The sequence below is a fragment of the Vulpes vulpes genome, chromosome 4, assembly GCF_048418805.1.
Source record: "Vulpes vulpes isolate BD-2025 chromosome 4, VulVul3, whole genome shotgun sequence".
NCBI lineage: Eukaryota > Metazoa > Chordata > Mammalia > Carnivora > Canidae > Vulpes > Vulpes vulpes.
In genome coordinates, this window is record NC_132783.1 from 63891454 (window position 1) to 63912194 (window position 20741).

Sequence of the window (20741 nt, forward strand, 5' to 3'; positions counted from 1 at the left end):
CAACGTGCACCAGACCAAATTTCAGAACCCTACAGAATCATGACTGCCATGTGCACTTCTCCTTCGTTTTATTTAATTTTTAAATTTTTATTTTTTTAAAGATTTTATTTATTTATTCATGAGAGACATAAAGAGAGAGAGAGGCAGAGGGAGAAGCAGGCTCCATGCAGGGAACCCGACGTGGGACTCGATCCTGGGTCTCCAGGATCACGCCTTGGGCTGAAGGCGGCAGTAAACTACTGAGCCACCTGGGCTGCCTCCCTTCTCTTTTTTGAACCAGAATGTCTACTACGGTTATTCCGTCCCTCTCATCCCTATATGTTGGCTATAAGGAGGGCCAATAACGTTTTACTTCACAGATCTCAGATCAAGGACCCCTCCTGAGCCCCTCCTGCACCAGAAAATGTATCCAAGAAGCCTCATTGATACCTAGAACTAGGGCAGCCCCGGTGGCTCAGCGGTTTAGCGCCGCCTTCAGCCCAGGGTGTGATCCTGGAGACCCAGGATCGAGTCCCACATCAGGCTCCCTGCATGGAGCCTGCTTCTCCCTCTGCCTGTGTCTCTGCTTCTCTCTCTCCTCTCTGTGTATTCTCATGAATATATAAATAAAGTTAAAAAAACAGATACCTAGAACTAATTTAGATGGCAACATCCTGGACTTGGAGCCAGTGCCAAAAGGGATAAGATGTTTGGAGGTGAAGGAGTGAATTTTGCATGGGGAAGAGATGTGAACAATCATGAAAGCTGCTGAACTACTTCCACAGATGACTCCCAGCCCACATGCCCTTTGGAAATGTGATTTTGCCACTTGTCTCATCAATAGGTAAAACCTAATTCCCCTCCTCTTGAACCTAGACTCACCTAGTGACCTGCTTGTACCAACAGAGTGAAGCCTGGGCCTTAAGAGGCCTTATAGTCCCCATTTCCACCCTCTCGGAAAACAGACACTATATAAAGAACCTCATGCTAGACTATGGTGAAGGGCCATGGGAAGAGAGACGCTGACCCAGTTAGAGGAGTTTGAGTCCCACATCGAATGTAGAGATTACTTAAATACATAAATTTAGGGGCAGCTGGTGGCTCAGTGGTTTAGTGCCTGCCTTTGGCTCAGGTTGTGATCCCAGTCCAGGGATTGAGTCCCACATCAGGCTCCCTACGAGGAGCCTGCTTCTCCCACTGTCTATGTCTCTGCCCCTCTCTGTGTCTCTCATGAATAAATAAATAAAATCTTTAAAAAATAAAAAATAAAAACAATGAGATACCAGTCAGAAGAGCTACCATCCAAAACACAATAGATAAGTGTTGGCAAGGATGTGAGGGAAAAGGGAATGGTTATGCACTGTTGGCGGGAATGTAAATTGGTGCAGCTACTATGGGAAACAGTATGGAGGGTCCTTAAAAAATTAAAAATAGAAATAGCATACAATCCAGCAACTGCACTGATGGGTATTTACCCAAAGAAAACAAACACACTAATTAAAAAACATATATGCATCCCTATGCTTATTGTAGCATTATTTAAAATATCTAAGATACAGATGCAACCTAAGTGTGCATCCACAGATGAATGGATGAAGATATGGTATAGACATACAAATATAAAACAGAATATTTACTCAGTCATTAAAACAGAATGAAATCGGGGATCCCTGGGTGGCTCAGCGGTTTAGCGCCTGCCTTCGGCCCAGGGCGTAATCCTGGAGTCCCGGGATCGAGTCCCACATCAGGCTCCTTGTATGTAGCCTGCTTCTCCCTCTGCCTGTGTCTCTGCTTCTCTCTCTGTGTGTGTCTCTCATGAATAAATAAATAAAATCTTAAAAAAAAAAAAAAAGAATGGAATCTTGCCATTCACAACAACAGGAATACACATGTTCACGAAAACAATATCCTAGAGGGTATTATGCTAAACGAAGTATGTCAGACAGAGAAAAATACCAGATGATTTCACTTATATGAAGAATCTAAAAAACAAATGAATACACAAGCAAACAAAAACAGAAACAGATTCCTAAATTCAGAGAACTGGTGGTTAGCAGAGTGGGGAGGTAGGTGGGTATAAGCATAACAGGTGAAGGGGATTAAGAGATACAAACTTCCAGTTAAAAATAGGCCAGGGAGGGGCACCCCGGATAGCTCAGTGGTTTAGCGCCGGCCTTCAGCCCGGGCCTGATCCTGGAGACCTGGGATGGAGTCCCACGTCGGGCTCCCTGCATGGAGCCTGTTTCTCCCTCTGCCTGTGTCTCTACCTCTCTCTCTCTCTCTCTCTCTCTCTCTCATGAATGAATAAATAAAACCTTTAAAAAAAAAATAGGCCATGGGTGTGCAGTGGCACCTAAGTGGCTCAGTCAGTTAGGTGGCAATTCTTGATTTCGGCTCAGATTATGACCTTGGGGTCCTGGAACTGAGCCCCATGTTGGGCTCCTCATTCAGCAGGGAGTCTGCTTTAGGGTTTTTTCTCCCTTTGTTCCCACCAAAAAAATAAACCTTTTTTAAAAAAGGGTTTTGGGGGTGAAAACTACAGTACAGGGAATATAGTCAACACTACTGTCAACATTGTATGCTGACAGATGGGGACTACATTTATTGTGGTGAGCATTGTACAATGCATAGAATTGTCAAATCACAATGTTGTACACATGAAACTAACATAGCATTCTGTCAACCACACATTAACAAAAAATAAAAAGTATGAGCACATAAGTTTAAAAACTAGCACAGTTCTAAGAAATGAGAAAACAATGCAAAACCAATGCCATGGTTTTCACTTTTTGTTCGAAATTTACACTTTTTAAACAGTGGTAATGAACCATACAAGAAAAGACCTTTATTACTTTTAGTTTGACTGTAGGCAGATCAAAGGAGTTAGAAGTACGCATCAGGTAGCTGTAAAGTAGATGCTGGGCCCTTTACAGATCAAAGGATAACATCAAAGATCAGCCTCATTCAGAACATTCCTGAAGGGTTTCTCAGAAAACAAAACAGCCCAGCAAATAATGAAAAATGCAAGTGAATGAGTGCCCACTAATAACAATAAATCTCCAAAAATAAACTAGTAATTTCTATAGATTCCACTGAGATTCTAGATTAATATCGAGATGTTGCATCCAAACACTGAAATTCTGAACCCTGTCCAGAAAGACAAAAATGGGGGAAGGGATGGAGTGGAAGGAGAGTCCAAACATTTTTCTCTTGTAAGCATTCAGCTTGCTTCAGTTCTGTCCTCCTCTGCCGACCAATTACAGATATGGTTAATGAAATCAACAACCTGACCATGGCCCTTGGAGGAATGGAAGACTGTCATGAAGTTCTGTCATAGAGATTCAATCTGCACTATTATCTCCCCAACAGATTTGTCAGATAAAATTGATAATGCCCTATACATGTCCCATACTTATACTAAAAAATGATTGGCTGTTGGTCTAAAATTCAGATTTAAATGGGCATTTTGTATTTTTATTTCCTAAATCTAGCAGTATTACTCAAAGCTAAAGGGTCCTCAACAGACTCAAAACTCCCCATAGTAAGCATTTTTCTTGTTGGGGCTTTAGATGCTACATCCTGGGAAAGGGTGGGCCTCTGGGGAGATACCAGTAAATCTTGTTGATCTTCATACCCTATGTTGCCACAGACATGTTTAGAGACTTTTAGGCAAGCCTGCATAACTAACTTCAATATCACTCGATGATGTACATTGCTTATGGGAGAAATGACCTGGTAAACTATTTTCCCAAAGGAAAAACAGCTCTTTTTTTTTTTTTTTTGCAGACTGACCCTGAGTGATGCAATTTTTATTTTGCCCTGATTTATGGGAGTCTTTCAAGAATAAAATACCTCTCTTTTTCATCTTTTGCAGAAATGTGCCCTGTCTGCAAACTAACAGTACATTTAGTGACTTTAAAAAAAAAATTCTTATAACACCATAACAGAAAAAAAATTTATATTAACCCATTAATGCTCATTCAGGAACTTCAAAATACTTTACAAGAATCTTATGACACACACAAAATGAGCAAATCAAGATTCTATTTTGTAAGTTATCCAGTATGATACACACAGTCTAGAGTGAGTTTCCTCTGATGTCAAGTATTAGATTCCATTGCCTGATCTGAAGAAAAGTCATTTTAAAAAATTTTTGTATATATGTATTCCTTTATTTTAAGTAGGCTCCATACCCAGCATGGAGCCCAACACAGCTTGAACTCACAACCCTAGGATCAAGACCTGAGCAGAGGGGCACCTGGGTGGCTCAGTGGTTGATGTCTGTCTTTGGCTCAGGTTGTGATCCCAGGGTCCTGGGATTGAGTCCCTCATCAAGCTCCCCACAAGAAGCCTGCTTCTCCCTCGGCCTATGTCTCTGCCTCTCTCTGCGTCTCCCATCAATAAATAAATAAAATCTAAAAAAACAAAAAAAAGACCTGAGCAGAGATCAACAGTTGGATGCTTAGTTGACTGGGCCACCAAGGCACCCATTTAAAGATATTTATTTTTAAGTACTCTCTACACCTATGGGACTCAAACTTACAACTCCAAGATCAAGAGTCACATCCCGTACCAACTGAGCCAGCCAGGCACCTCAAAGAGTCACATATTAAGATTTGCTTAAAAAAAAGGGGGAGTATGCCTGCGTGGCTCAGTTAAACATCTGCCTGAGGTTCAGGTCATGACCTGAGGGTCCTGGAATTGAGCCCTGTGTCAGGCCCCTGTTCAGCGGGAGTCTGCTTTTCACTCTCCTCCTGCTCCCCAATCCCCACCCTCTAACCTGCTCATGTGTGTGCACACATCCGCTCACTCTCTATTTCAAATAAATAAAATAAAATCTTAAAAAAGAAAAAAAAAAAAAGATTTCTTACTCACCAGAAAAATAAGATAACTGCTTGGAAAGAGAACATTTTATTTTTTTTTTAAGATTCATTTATTTATTCATGAAAGACACAGAGTGAGAGAGAGAAGCAGAGACACAGGCAGAGGGAGAAGCAGGCTCCATGCAGTGAGCCCGATGTGGGACTCGATCCTGGATCCCGGGGTACGACCTGAAGACAGGCGCCCAACTGCTAAGCCACCCAGGCATCCCAGAAAGAGAACATTTTAAATAAAACCTGAGCAATGGAATACTGACCCACACACTTCTATTTAGAGTATACTCTCCAGTTTAGGTTAAAAGAAAGAAAAACTGGAAATCACTCTGCTATCTAGGGACAAGCTGCAAAGAACTTCAAGGTAAATCACCTTAACTAAACCTCTCCACTCCCCAAAAACCCAAGGATAGAAAACAGAAGCATCTGGAAGAGCACTGATGAGTGGTTCAGAGTCATAAATTCCGGGATAAACATATAAACTACTATTAATTGACAGGGACACAAATATTAATTATAGGTAATGGCTCAAGAGATTGCCATACTTACCCCAAGTTATATAAGAGATGGGATTGAGACTTAAGGCTGACATGAAATGATCAAAACCCATGTTTAGTGGTGGCCTTAGGAGGTGATCAGTTGTCCTCTTCTGTTAGGGTCACATCAACTACTTGGGCAGTGGGGGCGGGGGGAACTTACCTTATTTTTAGAGGCCTGTAACAAAGAGGAATCCCTAGCCAGAATTTCAGCTCAATTAAAATGCTCTACTCATAAGCCATTACCATATTTGGTCATCAGTGAAAAGTAATAATACCCCTCATAACTACCTCAAAGAGTCAGAATAAGGAACAAATGTGATAAAATAGGGCAACACTGTAAGCTAACTGTACAAATGTTTATCCCCTGGGTTAAAGCACACCCCATACTGTTCTGGTAGACCCTTGCAAATGTTAGTCTACTCTGAACTGGAGTCTGATGAGATCAAGGTGAGCTGGTGAGCTGGACTGGTTGAGGTAAAATACTCTGAGAAGAACACATGCCATAAGCCAGACCCTGTAAACTACATTGTCTCTTCTAAAGGTCTGTCCTGGAGAGACAGGACCTAACCCTGAACAGCACAGTATCAGTCATCCTACCAACTGGATACTGGAGAGACTCAAGTGAGCTCACCAAACATCCACCTAATATATTCTGACATCTTGCTTAAAATAGAAAGGACAGCAGACTAACTTTTATAAGATTTATATGCCAAAGCACTAAACTACCTTGTTATATATGTAACACCATCAGCCATCTGATACTAATACAAGCTTCTGAAGAAAAGAGGATCCTAGTCCTGCTCTAACACGATGACTTTTGACTCATTTTTCTTAAACAGGTACACCATCATTTCACTATTTACCTCTTTCACAAGTATATGATGAGAAAATTTATGATCTGGCAACTTAAAATTGCTTTGGCTTCATGAAAATAACACTTAAACATAAAACATTTACTGTGGTAAAATTATCTCATTAGGACTTTTCAAGTAAAATTTGAAAAAAAGGTTCCAGTGAATTTCTTGACAGGGAAGAAGTGTGTATGACATATGAAGAAGAGATCTGAATTAACTTAATAACAAATACAGGTAATGTAATCTGGTTTGTCTGATGTTGAGATTCCAAGATACTGATATAATCTCTATTAGCCATGTTCTAATAATACCAATATAAGCACTAACAACTATAAAGGTCATTTTTTACAGTAGTTTTCCACCACATCAAGCCCAAAATGCTCCCTTCTGTACTGCCCCATAAATATCTTTAAATGGAATTCATACTTAACATTACCTGCCCATATAGGGCTTAAAATCAGCAAAAGACTCAATTCGAAGAAATGAAGAAAAAGTAGTTTATAACAAGAGAATACACATTTCAGTCTGTAAATGTTCATGCATGACTACACTGGAAGATGGAATAGCATTTCCTTATTTCGTTGCACAGGTAAGAATCCAAACAACTGAATCCCTGATCCCTGAACTAAGGTCTCTCATCAGCAAGCACTTCAGGGGAAATCTATCTAGAGCTCATTAAGGTTGATGCAATCAGAGATGATGCAGACAAGCTTCTAGAAAAAGGAATTGTGTTGGGTAGGCTTTTTAGGAAAAGTTTCTTCACTGGAAGGTTTATGAGGTCATACATGGTTCAGGTGAGTGAGGGATCAACAGGTCCCGATAAGAAGTTTCTATTTCCACACCTCCCTAAATACATCTTCCATGAACTCTTGACACTTTTGAGGTGGCCTCATTCAACGTCTGCCTTCTACCATCACAACTGGCCTCTACCAACATGTTAATTCTTCTTCTATCCTGATTCTCTAAAATTACAGAATGGTAGGCTGGGACCTGCTATAATATTCTGCTATTATCTAATTTGATCCCTCATTTTAGAGGTTAGTAAATTTAGTCTCATTCAGGGTCATAAGGATTGTTAAGAGCTGTGTTAGAAGCCTCTTGACTTCCAGGCCAGGACTGCATTCACTGTACCACACTTAAGGAAAAATAACTTTGATGTTAAAAGATCTTTTTGAGAAACTGAAACCTATAAGAAAACAAACAACAAAAATTTAAAAGGCAGATTCTGTCTGAAAGTACCCAACCACCCTTCTCAAAGCTTCAGGTGGTTTCTCTGAAATCAAGCAGTTAAAAATATTAGTAGATATGCAATATAAAGTGTAACTCTTTCCATGCTAAGAGTTTTTTTTAATGGTGACCTAGCATTCCACTATTTGAATGTTCTGTATTTTGTTTAATCTGCTTCTTATTGGGTAGGCTATTTCTCTTTTTTATTATTCACTTAGTGGATTGCATATTGTTAATGAATCAATCAGAAAGGTTTCCATTTACCCAATTAAAAAAAATCTGTCAAAAAACAAAATGCAAAGAAGGAAAAAGCAATAAACTTTACTTGTGAAGAGCCAGAATTTTAAAAACCAAGGAAAAAAACTCTGCAAATAGAATTGTTTTTTTTTTTGTAATACATCAAATTCCACGTTATAACTATGCCCAAAGCCAAACATTTCTTCATCCCCATCCCCCTTTGTTCGACTATTAAAAATTATCCCAATAACCATGCAAATTCATGAGAACTTACCTGCATTTAAAATACACAGTCCCGTCATGGCTTCCATCATGCTTTCCTCTCTCAGGATTATCCCATTCTACTCCTAACCAGAGTCCTAGCAGAATAAGAAAAACCAAATGGGGGTGGGGTGGGGGGAGACAGAAAAAAGAAAAACCAAATGAGGATTAAGTGATGACAGAAATAATTAATGTTCCTTTTTTCTGCAAGCAAATACAGTAGGCAATGGAAACTCTATCACACAGACACCACTGGGGGAGAAAAAGATCTTTTGAAAAGGGGCAAGTTAACATTGGACTCAAGACTGCAATGAGCAAATATGATAACACATTTGGTTCAAAAGCCAATGAAAACTACAACTGTAGGAAACAATAGCTAAAATTTACTGAGCACTTACTAAATGCCAGAAACTTTTCTTCACATTAACTCATGTTATCCTCACAAGAGACATTTCAGTTTTGCAAAGCAGATATTGTTACCTTCTTTTTACCAATTCCCAAATACAAGTTTTTAGATTCCTAGTCTACTAAACTGCTTTGCATAAAATAAAAATCTATATGTAAATAGCATCCTTATTCAACATAGGTAAAATAACTTGCTGAAAGTCACACAACTTCAAACCCAGGTCATTCTAACTCCAGAAGCTAAGGCTTATCCATCACACTTCACTGTCTATGACTCATACCTCATATTTGGTATGCCACCTCACAGTCTCCAGAGCGTTTTCTTTCTTTTTCTTTTAATATTTTATTTATTTATTTATTTGACGGGAGAAGGAAGGAGGGAGGGAGGGAGGGAAGGAGGGAGGGGGGGAGTGAGATGGGGGGGAGAAACTGAGTGAGAGAGAACACAGCAGGGGAGGAGCTGAGGGAGAAGCAGGCTCCCCACTGAGCAGGAAGCCTGACACAGGGCTCCATCCCAGGACCCTAGGATCATGATCTGAGCCAAAAGCACAGGCTTAACCGACTGTACCACCCAGGTGCTTCCAGAGCATTTCCTTTTACCTTCCCTCCTTCCTTCCACTATGTATACAGCACCGTGCTAGGTGCAAAAGAAAGGTGGAAAGTTTCACTTCTGGATCAGCACTCCTGGTGAAAACCAGCATAGTTAGATAAACTACTTTTGAAAATCATTTGACATCAATTATGATGGCAAAAGTTAAAAACAAAAAAACAAGTGCTGGTGAGGGTGAGGGAAAAAATAAGAACCCTTGTGCATTGCTGATGGCAATGTAAAATGCTGCAGCCACTATGGGAAACAATAGAATACTTCCTCAAAAAGCTAAACAAAGAATTACTGTATGATCTAGCAATTCCACTTCTGGGCATATGCCTAAAAGGACTGAAAGCAGGGACTCAGACATGTAGACATGTATATATCTATATTCACAGCAGCATTATACACAATAGCCAAAAGGTGGAAGGAACCCAAGTGTCCATTAATGATGAATGGACACACAAAATGTGTTATATCCATACAACAGAATATTATTCAGCCTTGAAAACGAATGAAATTCTCAGATATGCTACAGCATGGTTGAGCTTTGAAGATACTATGCTAAAATGACATGGGCCAGACACAAAAAGACAATATAGGATTCTACATATATGAGACACTTAGAGCAGTCAAATTTAGAGACCAAAAGTAAAATGAAGGTTGTCGGGGGCTAAGGGGAGAAGAGAATGGGGAATCATTATTTAATGGGTACAGAGTTCTAGTTACATAAAGTAAAGGGCTCCAGATACACGGTGGTTAGGGCTGCATGACAATGTTAATGTGCTTAATACCATTGAACTATATACTTAAAAATGGTTAAAATGGTCAATTTAGTTATGTCTATTTACTACAATTTTTAAAATATGTGTACATCCTAGAGAGCTACCAAGGTAGTGAAGAATTACATGACCAACATGTGGGAAAAGAGGGAAACCCAAAGAGTTGAGCTAATAAGCATTTAGAGCAATCTTTTCCCCTTGAGGCATCTGATAATTTTGATATAAGAAGCTAAAAAGCTGAAGAGAGCTTTGGACAGATTTCAGGGGATAAGAAATCAATACAGAAAATCACAGCCCCCCAGAGAAGGTGAAAATTGCTGAGAAACTCTCTACGATTTGTATGGGGCTCAAAATGTCTTCATTCTGAGAGTAAGGAGGAACCAGCACTAAATAAACTAGCCCTTGTAGGGATTCAAGGCCACCTTCAAGTAATCTCATTCTCAGATAAGTTTAAAGTGATCTGGGATTGCAACTCACCCTAGCTATCTGCCAGAATAAATTTCGGTCTGCTCTGGAGAAAAATAACACCATTGCAAAGCTCAAATTATAATTTTTAATCATCACATCTGGCACTCTAACAAAAATATCCAAATATGGAAAAAGACAAAGACTCTGTGACTGAGAACCAAGGAAAACAATAGCCAACACACTCATCAGGCATCTGCATAATGGAGTTTTAACTAGTTTAATATTTTCAGGAAAATAAAAGATGAGCTTGTAATTTCAGCAAGAAATTTTATTTTATTTTATTATTTTTTAAAAGATTTTATTTATTTATTCATGAGAAGCACAGAGAGGAGAGAGAGAGGCAAAGGGAGAAGCAGGCTCCATGCAGGGAGCCCGACATGGGACTTGATCCTGGGTCTCCAGGATCACACCCTGAGCTGAAGGTAGCACTGAACCGCTGAGCCACCAGGGCTGCCCTCAGCAAGAAATCTTAAAACTGTATTTTTGAACCCTAAATAAAAATTCTGGAACTCAAAAAACACAACTCAAATTATATTCCAATGATAAGAGTTTTAAAATATATTATATTGTGCCTTATTTAAAAATAGGTCAGAAAAAAATTGAAAATGATGTACAGTGACAAAGGGGTGAAATACACAGAACAGAGTGAAGAGACACAGAGGGTACCCCATAAAGCTCTAGTTTATATATAACTGGAGGCCCAAAAAGAGAGGAGAGATTGTGGAAGAAGCAACCTTTGAAGAAATAGTGTCTGATAATATTATAAAACTAAAGAATGTCATCAAACCACAGTTTCAAAAACCTCAAAAAACACCAAACTAAAAATGCAAAGAAAACTACGTCCAAACACATTAGGGTAAAACCGACATCTACCAAAGACAACAAGAAAAATCCTAATTCAGCTGAGGTTGGGGAAGAGGAAACAGATTACCTTCAAAGAAGAACAACCAGACCAACAGCTGACTTCTCCATTAAAACAGTAAAAGCCAGAAGATGAAGGATATCTTCAAAATACTGAAAGAAAATAACTGGGGTTCTGGAACACTGTAATTGGTGAAAACATCCCTCAAAAAGTGAAAGTGAGGGGATCCCTGGGTGGCTCAGTGGTTTGGCGCCTGCCTTTGGCCCGGGGTGTGATCCTGGAGTCCCGGGATCAGGTCCCACATCGGGCTTCCGGCATGGAGCCTGCTTCTCCCTCTGCCTGTGTCTCTGCCTCTGTCTCTCTCTCTGTCTGTCATGAATAAATGAATAAAATCTTTTAAAAAAAAGTGAAAGTGAACAAGTGACCTTGAATAGCCAAAACAATTTTGATATACAAAATCAAAGGACTCACAGTGTCCAGTTTCAAACTTATTATAAAGCTACTGTAATCAAAACAGGCAAAAGGATAGATAACATCTAGACAAATGGAATAGAATTTAGAGACCAAAAGTGAACCCAAAAGCGGTCAATTGATTTTTTACAAAAACGCCCAATGGGGAAAGGACAGAGTCTTCAAAAAATGGTGCTAGGACAACTAGATATGCTCATGCAAAAAAAATTGGATACCTCATATCATAGGTCCCCTACCGCACAACCCAACATAGATCATTAACCTAAATATAGGAGCTAAATCATAAAACACTTAGAGAAAACTAGAGATAAATCTTCAGGACCATGGATTTGGCAATGGATTCTTGGATTATAATACCAAAAGCACAAGCAACAAAAGAAAAAATAAACTGGACTTCATAAAAATTAAACATTTATGTGCAAAGGACATTATCAAGAATGTGAAAAGACAACCTATAGAATGGGAGAAAATACTTACAAATCACTACTGTGATAAGTGCTTAATATCTAGAATATTAAAAACAACTAAAACTCAACAACAAAAAGACAACCCAACTGTAGTTCTGATTTGCATTTCCCTAGTGGTAAGTGATGCTGAACATCTTTTCATGTGTCTGTTGGCCACCTGCATGTCTCACACTTGTCAGAATGGCTAAAATCAGCAACACAAGAAACAACAGGTGTTGGTAAGGATGTGGAGAAAAAGGAACCCTCTTGCACTGTTGATGGGAATTCAAACTGGTGCAGCTACTAGGGAAAACAGTATGGAGGTTCCTCAAAATGTTAAAAATAGAACTACTGTAAGATCTAGCAATCACACTATTGGGCATTTACCCCGAAAATACGAAAACACTAATCCAAAGGGATACATGTATCATTATGTTTATGGCAACATTATTCTGAATAGCCAAAATATGGAGGCAGCCAAGTGTCCATCAATTGATGAATGGATAAAGAAGATGTAGCCTATATATACAAAGGAATATTACTCAGCCATAAAAAAGAATGAAATCTTGCCATTTGCAATGACATGGATTGGGCCAGAGAATATAATGCTAAGAAAAATAAGTCACAGAAAGACAAATACTATATGATTTCACTCATGCGGAATTTAAGAAACAAAACAGATAAGCAAATGGGGAAAAAAAAAAAAGAGACAAATGAAGAAGCAGACGCTTAATTATAGAGAATTGATGGTCACCAGAGGGGAGATGGGTGGGGGATAGGTGAAATAGGTGATGGGGATTAAGGAGGGTACTTGTCGTGATGAGCACAGAGTGATGTATGGAAATTTGAATCACTATATTGCACACCTGAAACTAATACAACACTGTACGTTAGTTAACTGGAGTTTTACAAACTTAAAAAAAAAAAGACAACTCTACTGAAAAATGGACAAAGGACTTGGATAGACATTTCTCCAAAGATACACAAATAGCCAATAAACACATGAAAAGATGCTCATCATTAAGCATTACAAAAATCCAAATCAAAACCACAATGAGATATCACTTCACACTTAATAATACACCTATAATCAAAATAATGGAGAGTCACAAATGCTGGCAAGGATGTGGAAAAACTGGAATGCTCATACACTGCTGGTGAGAACATAAAATGATGTTGCCACTGTGGAAAACATTTTGGTGGTTCCTGAAAAGGCTAAATGTAGAATTACCATACAACTCATCAGTTCTACTTATAGGCATATAACCAAAAGCATTAAAAAAGACTCATGCTTGTACGCCAATGTTCATTGTGTCATTACCCACAATAGCCAAAAAGCAGAAATAACCCAAATATCCATCAACAGATGTAGAGATAAAATGTAATATACACACAATGGAATATTCAGCCATAAAAAGAATGAAGTTCTCACACATGCTACATGGATAAACCTTGAAAACATTTTGCTAAATGAAATAAGCCACCCTGAAAGGACAAATGCTGAATGATTCTACTTATATGTGGTACCTAGAGTAGTCACTATTTTCCTAAACACTTAAAAATGGTTAAGATTAAAAAAACCAAAAGGTTAAGATGATAAATTTTATGTTATGTATATTTTATTTCATTTTGTTATGTATATTTTATAACTAAATATTTTAACATGTTAAAATCATTAGGGGGAAGGAAGAGATGAATAGGTGGGGCACAGAGAATTTTTAAGGTGGTGAACCGACTCTGTATGATACAGGTCAATATAAATTTTTCCAAACCAACAGAATATACAACACCAAGAGTTCAATGGACTTTAAGCAATAATGGTTTATTGATACAGGTTAATCAACTGCAAAAAATGTGCACCCCAGTGAGGGACATTGGTAATGGGGGACACTATGTATGTGTGGGGGCAGGAGGAAATCTCTCTACCTGCTATTCAATTTTGCTGTGAACTTAAATCTGGTGTAAAAAATAAAGTCTATTCAAAAAAGATTAAAATGGTAAGTTTTGTTATATATTTTATAACTAAGAATTTTTTTACAACTAAGAATTTTTAATAAAAAATGGTTGAAATGGCAAATTTTATATTTCATGTGCATGTAACCACAATTAAAAAATTTAAAAAACACAATTTCAGTAAAGAAAAATTAATAGGAGTGATCTTCAAGTAAAAAGAAAATTATAAGGGCAGCCTGGGTGGCTCAGCGGTTTAGCGCCACCTTCAGCCCAGGACATGATCTTGGAGACCCAGGATGGAGTCCCAAGTCGGGTTCCCTGAATGGAGCCTGCTTCTCCCTCTGCCTGTGTCTCTGCCTCTCTCTCTGTCTGTCTTTCTCTCTCTCTCTCTCTCTGTCTCTCATGAATAAATAAATAAAATCCTTTTTTTTAAAAGAAAATTATCCCCAATGAAATCCTAGGATACAAAGGGGAATAAAAGGCCAGAAAAGGGTAAATACATGGATAAATCTAAATTAATAAAAACTATACAAACTAATATCAGTCCTTGGTGCTTTATATGCACAAAGATTAAAATGCCCAACGGGAGTTAGGAAGTGTGTAAGCAAAAATTACTATTCAAGTATTCTAAAGTCTTTGCATGAGTCCAGGAAGAAGTAAAATTACTAATTAGACTTTGTAGGTCAAAGATGCGTGTTTTGGCCTCCATGATAATTACTTAATAACAAAAAATGTATGATTAATAGAGAGGAAAAATAGTGTTAAAAAATAACCCAATAAAAGGGGGGTGAGAATAGGAACAAAAAAGAGAAAAAAGAGCACAGGCAAGACAAATAGAAAGCAAATAGTAAGATGGTAGATATAAACCCAAATTATCAACAAAAAAGTGAAACAAGAAACAACTAAATGTTCTGATTAAGAGTCAGCAGAAACTGTCACTGGGATTTTTATAGGCATCAAACAGAATCTGTAGATTGCTTTGGGTAGTACTGACACTTTAATAATAGTAACTCTTCCAATCAAGGAGCACGGGATGTCTTTCATTTAATTTGTGCTTAATTTCTTTCAGCAACATTTTATAGTTTTCATTTCATTTCACCTCCCTGGTTAATTCCTAAGTATTTTATTCTTTTTGATGTAGTACATGTATACAACAGAGTATTATTCAGCCTTTAAAAGGAAGGAAGTTCTGACACATGCTGCAGCATAGATGAACCCTGAGATATGCCAGTGAGATATCTCAGGGAGCTATGCCAGTCATAAAAGATAAATACCACAGGGGCGCCGGGGGGTCTCTGTAGGTTAAACATCCCACTCTTGATTTTGGCTCAGATCATGATCTCAGGGTCATGAGATCAAGCCCTACGGTGGCACAGAGTCTGCTTGAGATTCTTTCAATCCATCTCCCCCTCCACTCCACTTCCCTGCTCGCATGCGTGTGTTCTCTAAAATATATTAAAAACCAAAAAAAAAAAAAAAAGAAAAGAAAAGAAAAGAAAAGAAAAGAAAAGAAAAGAAAAGAAAAGAAAAGAAATACCACAGTCAAATTCCTAAGAGACAGAAGTAGAATGGTGGGACTGGCAAGAGAGGGGAGAATGAGAAACTACTGTTTAATGAGTATGAAATTTCACTTTGGAAAGATAATAATGTTCTGGAGATGGATGGTGGTGATGCTTGCACAACAATATGAATGCACCCAATGCCACTGAACTACACACTTAAAAAATGTAAAAAAATGTAAATTGATAACAATTTACAATTGATAACAATTTCTGAGCATTTTACCAGAATAAAAATATAATATAAAAGACTGAAATCACAGAGTAGCTTCTCTGTACACAGTGGGATTCAGCTAGAAGTCAATAATGAAAGGTTTATTAGAAAATCCTCATATGTATAGAAATCAAGCCATATCATTCAAAATTACCTTGCATCAAAAAACGGAAGCATGGGGACACCTGGGTGGCGCAGTCAGTTGAGCATCCAAATTTGATTTCTGCTCAGGTTATATTCTCAGGGTCCTGGGATGGAGCCCCACGTCAGGCTCCTGTGCTCAGCAAAGAGTCTGGTGGAGATTCTATCTCCCTCTCCTTCTCCCCACCCCACCCCCATCCCCACCACATGCATGCTTTCTCTCTCTCAAATAAATCTTTTTTTTTTTTTTTAAAGATTTTATTTATCTATTCATGAGAGACACAGAGAGAGAGGCAAAGACACAGGTAGAGAGAAGCAGGCTCCTCGCAGGGAGCCGGACGTGGGACTCGATCCCAGGACCAGGATCGCGCCCTGAGCCAAAGGCAGACACTCAACTGCTGAGCCACCCAGGCATCCCTCAAATAAATCTTTTTTTTTTCTCCCTCAAATAAGCCTTTAAAAAAAAAAAAAAAAGCCCAATGTAAATTAGAAAATACTTTGAACAGAATGAAAAAAATACTATACCTCAAAATTTGGGGAATGTAGGCACAAGGTACACTTTGAGAGAAACTTATAGATTTAAATGTATAGGCTAGATAGCAGATTAAAAATAATCATCTAGGGGGGATGCCTATGTGGCTCAGTTGGTTAAGCATCTGCCTTTGGCTCAGGTCATGATCCCAGGGTCCTGGGATTGAAGCCCACATCCCTGCATTGAGTAGGAAGCCACTCCCCCTGCTTATGCTCTGTCAAATAAATAAAATCTTTAAAACAAAATCATCTAACTCAAAATGTTACGGCAAATTAAACCAACAGAAAGTAAAAGGAAGTAAATAATAAAGAAAAATGAATAGTATAGAAAATAAATAAGACCATTTCTTGCTGCAAAACATCTCAAAGATTTCTAACAAGGATACATGGCAATCATCGTACAAAGAATAAATCTTGGAATAAAAGTGAGTGCAGGCATTATGAAAGCACAGATAAGACCTTTCATACTGTTGGGGGTGTGAGTGTAGAAAAGACATGCAGTAGTAACAGAAGGAAGGAGAGCAGAGGCCAAGGCATAATACAGCTCAGGATCTGTTTAGGGAACCTCAAAAAATCATGCACAGCTAGAGCTGGAGGTGTAGCGCAGGGGTAGGGGCAGGAGCTGGGGGCAGGAGAAAAAGACTAGCAGGGGTGAATAGAGGCTGCTTCCTAATGTAAATTTCTTGCAGACACAGTAAAGAGCTTGAACTTTATCCTGTTCCTCCTGAGAACACTATTTAATCAGCATGGAGAGAGATAGGATCTGGATTTTAAAGATAAGTAACAGAAGCTCAGGGAAATATGTTACTTCCTAAAGGAAAAACTTTCTTCCTCCAATCTCACAGCACTTCTGTTATCAGATGTGTTGGTTTTTCCACACCAAGTAATTCTTCAATTCTTGGCAGACATGAACTGAGTGTCCTACAGTTTAACTCTAAACTGATACTCACTGGCCAGATGAGTGCAGATCCCACAGATTATGGGCTCAGTTCTAGAAGAATGCCCCCATTTCAGATGCCAGTCACAAGTCCCAGGCTGTCACCTGTACTATAAATCAGCTATAAATCAGGAGTTTCTACATCCAGCAACCGGCTATAAATTGGGGGTTCCACATTCCATACTCAGGTTTGATAATTTGCTAGAACTGCTCACAGAAATCAAGAAAACTCTTACATTTACCAGTTAATTATAAAAGACATAACAAAGAACAGATGAACAGCTACATGAAGAGGTACCCAGGCAGAAGTCCAGAAGGGTCTTAAGCACAGGGGTCTGTCCCTATGGTTTGAGGTACACCACCCTCTCAGCATGTGGGTGTGTTCACCAACCCAGAAGCCCTCCCAAACCCACAGTTTAGGGATTTTCATGGAGACTTCCTCAGGTAGGCATGAGTGACTACTGATCTCCAGCCCCTTTTCCCCACCACCACCCAAATCCCCGCTGCCCCACCTGAGGGTAGCGGTGAGGCTGAAAGTTCCAAGCTCCTAATTAAGGTGTATTCTTTCTGGTGATAAGCCCCCCATCCTGAAGCTCTCTAGGGGACCCTGACCACCAGTCATCATTAGCCTACAAAAAGACACTCATCTCTGGAGATTCCAAGGGCCTTCTTTAGAAGCTCTTGGCATCAGGAACGGGGGCTTAAGAATATTAGAACATATGAAAATCAGTAATAGAAAATTTCACTAAAATGTAGTCCAGGTGATTTCACAGAGGGAGCTCTCATGCCCACTGGTAGTCAGCTGCAGACCCAACAGGAAGAGCCGAACTTGAGCTTGCACCCAGATACTACTCTACAATTCCAGAAGAAGAGAGGCTTTCTTTATACTCTGGGCAATAGCTCAGCCAATGAAAAGCCACCATACTATGAACTCCCAGTTCACTCCAATGGACTTGTAATTTATAACAGCCTTCCCAACTTACCCATTTCCTCCTTAAAAAAGCATGCCTCTCCTTTTATTCCCTCTGATTTGCCTGGGTTTTGCCAGTTTATTGGTTTTTATTTTTTAAAGATTTTGTTTATTTATTCATGAAAGACATAGAGAGAGAAAGGCAGAGAAACAGGCAGAGGGAGAAGCAGGCTCCCTGGGGGGAGCCCCATGTGGGACTTGATCCCAGGACCCCGGGATCACGCACTGAGCCTAAGGCAGACACTCAACTGCTGAGCCACCCAGGTGTCCCTTGCCAGTTTATTTGCCCTGGATTGCAATTCTTTTATTCCTAAAAAGCCTATCTTTTTTCTTTTTTAATAGTCATGTTTTTAGGTAATCTCCATACCCAACATAGGGCTTAAACTCATGATCCCAAGATCAAGAGTCACATGCTCTACCAACTAAGCCAGCCAGGCACCCCTAAATAAGCCCATCTTTTGCTGGTAAAATAACTGGAAATTTTTATTTTTATTATTATTTTTTTAAGATCTATTTTAGATAGAGAGTGCGAGCAGGGGGAAGGACAGAGAGAGAGGAAGAGAATGGTCAAAAGCCTGTCAGAGTTAGGGCTTAATCCTAGGATCCTGAAATCATGACCTGAGCCAAAATCAAGAATCAGAGGCTCAAAGGACTGAGCACAATCCAGGCACCCCCTGGCAGTTTTGTGGGGTTTTTAAAAAAGATTTTATTTATTCATTTGAGAGACAGAGAGTGAGCAAAAGCAAGGGAAGAGGTAGCAGAAAAGGGAGAAGCAGACTCCCTACTGAGCAGGGAGCCCAATGCAGGGCTCAATCCCAGGACCGTGGGATCACGACCTAAGCCGAAAGCAGATGCTTAAGCAACTGAGCCACCCAGGCACCCTGGCAGTTTTTATTTTCAAGATTAAAAAACAAAATATGATCCTCGCACCCTATCATATACAAAGTTACATGGGTTTGAGGAGCTTTGTGTCAGGAACCTGAGGCAGAGACCAAGTATATTTTATTATGTCATTGCTTGCTAAAATAACATAGCCAAAAAAAAAAAAAAAAAGACCAAATTCTTAGCACATACACAATTCTTCTGTGCTTAATCCACTTTTTGTCAAAGGCCTTTATATAAGAAATAAATGTAAGTAAGGTTATTCATCATAAAAGCATCAGAAAGAATCGAGCTGATGGACATTACTAAGAAGGCCATGCTTTCATACTGCAAGGAACAAGTCACTTCTCAAATACAGGTAGAAAGAGCAAGGCCAGCATGCAACTGTCATCAGCTCTAACTCTGATGAAGCATACCTCTTGCTTAGCAAGCTATCACTCCATCCACTGAAGACAGCGTAGCAAGTACAGAGCCAGTAGAGATGAGAAAGTAGACAGAAGTGGCAGCTAGGCAGGACCAAACTCATCAGTTGGATCCCAACACTGTAAGATCCAGGCTCCTGCCTTCTCTATACCACAGGTGGTAAGGCCCTGATTAGCCTAATCTACTAAATTCAAAAATGCAAAAGACTGAAACGGACACTAGAATATAGGTTTATTAATCTACAATGATAAATAAAACCCAAGCCTAAACAGTCTGGCCAGGAGGGGTGATTCACTCTGTCCCTGGACATCAAGACACATGAAAAAACAATTGTGATCAGGTACTTCTCTAAAACAAGAATTAAAAATGATGAATTCAATGAACCAGCAATCATATTTCTTGGTATCTACCCAATGAGTTATGTCCACACAAGAGCTGGCACACAGATTTTCTTTTTTTTTTTTTTTCAGTTTAATACAGGTTTTCTTTAATAGATTTAATTTATTTATTCATGAAAGACAGAGAGAGAGGCAGAGATACAGCAGAGGGAGAAGCAGGCTCCATGCAAGAAGCCTGATGCAGAACTCAATCCCGAGACTCCGAGATCACGCCCTGAGCCAAAGGCAGATACTCAACTGCTGAGCCACCCAGGCGTCCCCACACAGATATTTATAGCAGCTTTCTTCATAATTGCCACAACTGGAAGCATGGACAAACTGTGATACCTCCAGACAATGGAATATTATTTAGCATTAAAAAGAAATGAGCTATCAAGCCATAAAAAGATAAGGAGGAAATTTAAATGCACATTACTAAGTGGCAGGAAAAAAAGGCAAAACTATAGAGACAATGATCAGGGGTTACCAGGTTTAGGGAGGAGGAAGAGATGAACAGGCAAAGCACAGAGAATTGTTAGCCCATTGAAACTATCTTATGCAATATTATAATGGTGGATGAAGTCATTGTACGTTTGTCATAATCCATAAAATGTACACCACCCAGAGTGGAAGTCTAATGTAAATAACAGACTTTGGGTGATTATGAGAAATACAGAATCTTCCATCTCTATTAAGCAACGTTACTAATCTGATTCAGTTGATGTTGGTCTTTACAAAATTACTCTCCTCAGAGAGGGCA

General features: G+C 39.1%; 1 protein-coding gene across 8 annotated transcripts in view; it reads right to left on the minus strand.

Moving 5' to 3' along the window:
• The window catches only part of TBCE (tubulin folding cofactor E), a 110993-nt gene that overhangs the window by 26524 nt on the left and 63728 nt on the right, over positions 1–20741 (minus strand). For all 8 annotated transcript variants that reach the window (XR_012001061.1, XM_026008719.2, XM_072755928.1 and 5 more), the window contains one exon: positions 7985–8069. Coding sequence is in view for 7 of the 8 variants with exons in the window: in XM_026008719.2 (XP_025864504.1) it covers positions 7985–8069 (85 nt within the window). In the remaining variant the exon portion in view is untranslated. The remainder of the gene's footprint in view (positions 1–7984; positions 8070–20741) is intronic.